The following is an 8327-nucleotide window of genomic DNA, read 5'->3' on the forward strand; positions in this document are numbered from 1 at the left end:
TGAAGGCACTGGTGAAAAACAAGTCTCCAGGAACTAATGGATTCTAATTGAGATGTTTCAAAGAGGCAGATTTGAAATGTTCACTCATCAATGCCAAGAAATTTGACATACAAAATAAATAAATAAATAAATAACATATAAGACAAAGCAACCAGAATTGAAATATTGATATTGTTCATCAAGAATGTAACCAATGCCAATGAACAATTTGTGTAGAAAACTTTTGGGTGTAGCTTCCAGCCTCCTCCACCTCCCAAGGGAAAAAAAAAAAAATTGGAAGACAGCTAACTGGCCAATCAACTGGAAGAGATCCATATGGTGCCTGTTCCGAAGAAAGGCACTCTTACAGAATGCAGAAATTATAAGACAATGTCATTAATGTCAAACATAAGTAATATTTTGCTGATGATAATTCAAAAATGATTGCAAAACAATGGCTCAAGTATAGCAAAGATTGTAAGGATGGCACACAACTGGGCAGTGTTTTGTTCTATTGTACATAGAGTTGCTATGAGTTAGAGCCAACTCAATGGTACCTAACAACAACAAATGCCAAAAGGCAATAGAAAGTATTTACAAACTATTTAGTAAAAGATAGTGTAAACCAATAATTTTTTTTTGCCTAAGTAAGTGGTCTGACAAATATAAGATCCATGGAAAGATATTCTAGTGCATCTCGAATCTCAGGTGTTAACAAGTTTTAAATCTTAAAAGAATGACTTCAAGAAGACACATAGTCAACCTGGATATTAATCAAAATAAGTAAATCAAGAATCTAAACATCCTGTTAAAGAGGATTGATTTAGTAAATGTATTTAAATATGTTTCTTTTCCCTAGTTCCCCTTAAAATGACAGTAAAGACTTTCTGGTTTCGGTTTTCAAGACATGAATTCACAGGGCAATAATGGGAGAGGCAATGACAACAGCATTATAGAAGCAGGAGGCAGGTATGTGAGGGCTAACTGACCTAACAGACCCAACAGACCCAGGAAACCTAAACCCTCAGGAAGTGGAGAAAGTAAGTATGTATGTTATTTTACACCAAAGACCACAAAAGAGTCCAGGTATCTCTGGAAGTAGGAGTGGATGTGGGATTAAAACCAGGAATATTGGTCGAACTGGGTATATCCAGTGTCTTCTCCAACTACTAAGCTTTTAGATCAAGGAAGCCAAAATACAGTGAGGACAGGTGTACCATACTAAAAATTTATATGCTGATCTTTTCCCCAAACTTAACTCCAGAAAGCTAACAGCCAGGGTTATATCCACACCAAACAAAGAAATATTTTTTTCCCATCTGGAAATCCTGACCAATCCAAGAGAAATACCTAAAAAAACTCATAATTTGGTAAATCCTTAACAGGGACCCCCATCATAGGAGAATTTCAAGTCAGCTGGTTGATCTCCAATCTTAAATAATAGCAGACACCCAGTGGTGGAGTGCCTAAGGCATTTGACTGCTAACCTGAAGGCTGGCAGTTCAAACCCACCAGCTCCTCAGAAGGAAGACTGGGCAATCTACTTCCGTAGAGATACTGCCTTGGAAACCCAAGGAGGGGTCACTATGAGTCTCAATTGACTCGATGGCAGTTAGTCTGCAGGTTTTTAAAGATATAAGAATCAACATATATTTGAGAAAATTATGTAAATGAAATGCTGAAGCCAAAGTTAGCTAAGAAAAATCACGTTCAAGGAAGAAAAGAGCATTTAGACAAATAAAAGCAAATAAACAATATAATAATATTCAGAAAAGATATTTTGTAAGAAATAAGATCATAATGTTATATAAAGGAACATTTAGATAGTAAAAAGCAGTCTTAGAAATTAAAAATATAGTAGTATACATAAATATTTCAATAGAAAGGTCACAAAATAAATCACCAAGAAAAATTAAAGGTTGGAAAACAGAAAATAAAAATATAAAAAAAAACTTAGAGGATACATTCAGGAGACCTATATTCAAATAATAGGAGCTCTAGAAAGAGAGCACCCCAAACCAAACCAAATCCATTGCTTTAGAGTCAATTCTGATTCATAGCCACCCTATAGTACAGAACAGAACTGCCCATAACGTTTCCAAGGCTGTAAATCTTTATGGAAGCATACTACATATCTTTCTTCCACATACGTTTTGGTGGGTTCAAAACACTGACCCTTCTAGTTTTTAACCACTTGCACCACCAGGACACCTTAGAAGGAGAATATGGAGGATAGGAAATAATCAGAATAATCTAAGAAAACTCCCAGGACCAGAAGTATCTGAATTTCCAGATTTAAATGATCCACTAAATGCCCGATCTAGGGTAAGCCACATTAACATGAAATTTCAAAATGTCCTAGGGACAAAGAGAAAAATCTAACAAGCTTTCAGAAGGTGAGAGGTTCCATAACTTATTATCATCCTGTCAATTCTGACTCATGTCGACCCAAAGGAAGAGAACTGCCCCATAGGGTTTCCAAGGCTGTACATTTTTATGGAGGCAGACTGCCTCATCTTTCTCCCTTACAGCAGCTGGTAGGTTTGACTTTAACCACAAAGCCACCAGAGACCCTTGGTGGGAAGTTGGGGGTAGGAAAAGAAGTTCACTCAAAAAGTATAGAATCATGTTACCAGACATCCTGACAGAAAAACTTTGAAAGCAAGAAAACAATAGATTACTGACTTGAAAATTCTCAGGGAAATTATTTCCAACCTAGAATTGTATGTTATTTAAGGTTAAAATTAGAATTAAGACATTTTCAGACATGTGAGTTTTCAAAAATATTTCTCATGACACTACCAGAGATTTCCTGCAATATATATTCCTCCATAACTGAGTGAATACAGTTAGAAAAAGTAACATAATCCAGGTATTAAGGGATTAATCTCAATAGAGAGGTGAAGGGTATCTCTAAGATGTTGCTGAAAAGAAATCTCAAAATGATATATGTGTAGAAACGGTGTGAATGACTGCAGAATCTTCATCTTCTACACTAGTAAATGAATGTTGTTGTTGTTATGTGCTGTCGAGTCGGACCGACTCATAGCGACCCTTCCTTGTGTTTCAGAGGCAGTATCACTAGGGAAGTAGATTGCCCAACTTTCCTTTTGAGGAGTGGCTGGTGGATTTGAACCGCCAGCTTTCTTGTTGGCGGTCAAGTGCCTTAGGACTACACTGCCAGAGCTCCTAATAAATGAATGTTGTTGTTGTTGTTGTTGTTATGTGCCGTGGAGTCAAACCCGACTCATAGCGAGCCCTCCTTGGGTTTCCGAGGCAGTATCACTACTGAAGTAGGATTGCCCAACCTTCCTTCGGAGGAGTGGCTGGTGGGTTTGAACCGCCAGCCGTCTGGTTAGCAGGCAAGTGTCTTAGCCACTATGCTACCAGAGCTCCCAATAAATGAATAGTTACTGCCAATAACTGAAAAGTTAGGAAATAGCAATATTAAGATTCCACTTAAAGAATTGAAAGTGGCTGCCTATGAAAAATGGGAAGTAGTGGTAGTGGAGGAGGGTCTGCATTTTTAATGAAAAGCTTTGGTTAACTATTTGACTCTAAATTATGAGTATATATAGCTTTGAAGAAGAAAATACTCTCAGCCGTGACATAGCCACGGAAAAGAATTGATGGTGATCATGTGCACCATTTAATTATATATTCAAAACTAAAAAACTTTAGCATATGGTTATAAACCAGAATGAAATGTTATAAACATTGATGATACGAAAAAAAGAGTAATAGTACTAACAAAACACTGGAAGGTGTGGGTAAAAGATGAAAAGTATAAGTATGCTGATTTTCTTGACTTTCATAGCAGGATTTAATTTAGATAATGCCTGAAGGTAAAACACATAGTTGATTTATTTTTTTTCAAATGGCTGCAAATTCCCTCATTCATTTAAAAGTCTTTTTTCTTTCTTTATATTAAGAGGATATTTTTGTATCTATCCCTTTGTTATGGAAAAATAATTCATTGAAGCTCAATATTCTTCACTTTCTCTTCTTCACATAAAATAATTGTATTATTTTAATCCTAAAATAACATGTATAATATCATCTTGGTAGAATTATTTTTTCTGCCTATTTATCATTCATTCATGATTTTATACCTGTATCCAATCCTTTACCTGTGCATATTAAAAAAGATGCCTGCAACAGTGTTTGGCAAATATTAGCAATGCATATTTCTGTGATCTGGCATTTTTAATTTCTTCCTTCTTTCCTTCCTTCCTCCCTTCCATCTTTCACTCCTTTTTTTCCCTCTTTTAGGATTTCTTTATAAAGCTTTTATTTCAATGAGCATTATCAATTTTATAGAGGGAATAAATTAATTATTCTTTAAGAAGAGAATAAATTATAATAAATGGATATCATTTTAAAGGAAGAAAAATTATTACTTGCCATTTTTAATAAAAATAGAAATACAGTTTATAACAAGCTAAAATAAATAAAAATGTATTATTTACCAACCTACTGCCAGAAAATAAACCAGAAGACCAATAGTTATTCCTAGAATTGCCAACAATCCAAACACAATGAGAGCAATCATCCACAATGGCAAAGATGAACGGGAAGATGTGACTGATCTGCAAGTAAAGGATATGAATATGAAAAGTATAGTCATTAAAAAGCTATACTTCTTTCTTCTTGGTCACCCCTAAAATTTAACAACAGAAGAGGTGTCCTGGTGGCACAGTGGTTAAGTACTAGGCTGCTAATCAAAAAAGTTAGCTGTTAAAACCCGCCAGCTGCTTTGCAGGAGAAAGAAATGACACTCTGTTTCCATAAAGAGTTACAGCCTTGAAAATTCTATGGGGTGATTCTATTGTGTCTTTTAGGGTCATTATGGTCAGAATCAACTCAGTGGCAATGAGATTTATTTGTTTGTTTCAGTAGAAAAAAAAATATTTGAAGTAAAAAATTGTGCTTCCTTTAAAGTTTTCCATTGAACCTCTCTAAATCTGTAGTATGAAATTATTTTTTTAGGAGTATGATGGTTGGTGCCAAGTTATCTGTATTTAGCATATGGTTCCCGCTCATGACCAAAGAGTATGAACAGAGCTACAAAAAGTGAAAACTTTACCTAGTGGAGAGCAGCACATCTAGTTTGCTCCCATGGTTAATGCGTAGGAACAGAATGACAATATGTGAAGACCTTGTATAGTAGGGGCAGGGAGGACATGGGCATGACCTAGAAGCTCTTTATGCCTAAGCCTATCATATTTTTTAACAGTATGGTTATGAACCAGAAGAACTAGATGGTGCCCAACTACCAATGCCAATAGCTTGGAAAGGGATCAAAACTAGAGATCCTGGATAGAGTGAGAGGGAAAATGTGTAACAAAATTCAGAAATACAAAAATGACCAGCAGCACTGGTCAGATAGAGTCTGGTGGTACCCCCAAGACTATGGTCCTGGCTTACCCCTCAGGCCTAGAATTGGACTCACTCCCATGGATTGGCTCTTAGCCCAACAGAAGAAAGACCTGTATGCAGAACATGTACCCCAGAGTGATGCACTCACCTACTCTAGGGAGATACTCCCCTTAGAGCAATCGGCCATGGGGCACCAGAGGGCAGAATTCACATAGAGGGAAAGCTGGACAGACAGGAGTGCATAGTTAGAAAGGCACGGGGAGGGAGTGGTCATAGGGACGGGAGGGGAGAAGAGTTTGTTATGGTTGGGGATGGTAATCAGGGTGTGAAATCAAATGTACACTAACTGTCAAATGTAAAACAAATTTGCACCCAAAGCATAATAAAATTTTTTAAAAAGAGAGTGTGATAATGATTCTATAATATTTATTATGTACCTATTATATACAAGGAACACACACAAATATGAATTGCTAAATTAGTTAAAAATAATGCCCATGTAGCCTACTAGCTAACTGCTCAAACAAGGAAAAATGAGGAGGACCTTAAATTATTAGCCTTTGCTTCTTAACTGTCAAATGCAAAATATTGTTCATCTTTCAATGATGGGATAACACTTAGCTCATCTCATGAGCATTAAGCTCCACCAAAACTACTTTGTTTCATTCTAACCTCTTTATTCCATACCCTTTCTTTATTTTTTTTTTTTGTCTCCCATGACCTTTGGCTAATAATTTTTTTTTCTAGTAGTCCCTTAATTGAAGATGCATTTAAACATTTCTTGTTTTGACGAGTTTTACTTTGAAAGCTTTAACTCAGAACAAGAATTCATATAGAATTTAGCCAAATTTATCTTTTTTTTTTTTTTTTAAGAATTAGTATGCTTATAAGAAGGACAAGGAGTCTAACTAAATCTGTTAAACTTCATCAAATAAGATGTCTTAGAATTCATCCATGAACCATGCTTTCAAAGTAGGAAAGTGGAATGCCTTTCCAGTTTTCATTGTCCTTCATAGATAACACTATAGAATTTTATATCTCCCTTCCCTATTCCCATATTGATTATTTTGTGTCACAGTCTTAGATGATTCTCTGAGTTGTAACCACCTTCAAGTCATAATCTAAAGTCCTTACAAGCTGTGACATGAATCAAGTAGCTGCTTAAGAATGACAAAAATAATTCCTGGGCAGAAAATCACTCAGCTATTTGCCAATATTTTTGGTAGTTCATAATAAAACTGAAAAAAAAAAAAATCTGTAGGGAATGTGATACAGAATAGCAATAATACCTTGCCATAAAGATATTAGTGGAGATGACTTTCACAACACTATCTTGGCAAAGGCCCAACATATCTTCTTTCGAAATTTTTCCCATTCTATCCCATAGGACTGGAGCTCTGGTAGCATAGTGGCTAAGGCACTTGACTGCTAACCAGGAGGCTAGCAGTTCAAACCCACCAGCCACTCCTCGGGTGGAAGATAGGGCAATCTACTTCCATAGTGATACTGCCTCGGAAACCCAAGGAGGGGTCACTATGAGTTGGGCCTGACTCGACGGCACATAACAACAACAACAACAACATCCTATAGGACTAACCCTAAGGAAAAAAAAAATTAAACTGATAAAATTTGACTTTAAAGTCTTCCACTTCTGGTGTTCCTCTCCCTTCTTTTAACCATCTGTCATTCAGGCACTCACATGCAACCCCATGGTTCCACAAAGGCTCCTCAAAGGTGCCTGGAGAACTCATGTTTCCAAATCCTTCCCTGCTCTGCCATTTGATGAGTGCCTCACACTGAGAAGCTAATTACTAAATTAGAGCTTGAAACTTCCTGAGGAAACTAGAGTTCTCAGAAACAATGGCTTAATCCTTTGAAATCTTTTAAGTTAAGACTTCACACAGGTGTCAAAATGATGAAGCAGAAGTAGAAATTTCCTATATTAAATATATATACATATATATCATTTGCCTAACATAAGGTAATTACTATTTCATAAGCAAAACAAGCACAATAAAACAATCATACTTTTTTCTTCTCCATTTTTAAATGTGTGTGTTCACTCTTACTGATAGAAATACAGCTAATAAGAAAACGTCAGGGTTATGTAGAATATAACATTTTTAATAAAAAGGAAATCATATGATAATAAATTAATTACTTGAATTCAAGGTCAATGTTATTAGCAGATTCTATCTCAGTGAATGTGTCCTTTATAATCACATTTTTACATGAGTACTGATATAGTGAATTAGTACTCACTATATATACATATATGTATACACACACACACACACACACACATATGGTCTTAAAGGGCTCAGCTATGAATTGAGGTGTACCTCTTAAAGAAATATTATGTAAGCTATATATTTATATTCCACATCTATTTATCTATTTAAACATTAAATATTATTGTAATTAGCTTTGGTTAATTTTGCTGTATTTTATGTATTTTGAGGAAAACTTGAGAATTAAAAAATATGCTTTACAACTTTTGATTTTTCACTATTTAGTACAATAATTATCAATTGAGATTATTTTAAAATAAATTGTAAGTGTCTATACAGAATTATACTATTCTGCTTCATGAATATTGCACAGATAGGATTATATGGTTTCACATATGGATATACAGAGAATACCTGGGAAGCAGTGGTACTGTGAGATTCAATTAATATTCATGGCAGCACTTTAGAAAGTATAAGATGATAAGCAAATACAAGGGAGTCATCATCATCAACAACAACACTAATAATTTAGCATTTGACTTATGAGACAAGCAAATTTTCTCTCTGCTACCTCCTGTCCACTTTACAGTAGTCACATATTTGTATTATTTTCAATCACAGGATGATAAATTGCACATCACCTTTGCAAAATAATCCCCAAATCATTACATAAAACTGTAGATCCCAGACATAAGCACATATTTGTTACAGGGTTGTCTCCATGCAGAAAACCCAAAA

General features: G+C 35.3%; 1 protein-coding gene across 1 annotated transcript in view; it reads right to left on the minus strand.

Moving 5' to 3' along the window:
• Positions 1-6733, minus strand: part of LOC103198596 (transmembrane protease serine 11B-like protein) — a 30339-nt gene extending 23606 nt beyond the window's left edge. Inside the window, exons 1-2 of the mRNA XM_007942759.2 lie at positions 6648-6733; positions 4453-4568 (exon numbers count right to left, since the gene is read on the minus strand). Of these exons, the coding sequence (XP_007940950.2) occupies positions 4453-4568; positions 6648-6733 (202 nt within the window). The remainder of the gene's footprint in view (positions 1-4452; positions 4569-6647) is intronic.
• Positions 6734-8327: the final 1594 nt, after the last annotated feature.

Source organism: Orycteropus afer, unplaced genomic scaffold (genome assembly GCF_000298275.1).
Source record: "Orycteropus afer afer isolate SDZICR_OR568_19922 unplaced genomic scaffold, OryAfe1.0 scaffold00098, whole genome shotgun sequence".
Taxonomy (NCBI): Eukaryota; Metazoa; Chordata; class Mammalia; order Tubulidentata; family Orycteropodidae; genus Orycteropus; species Orycteropus afer.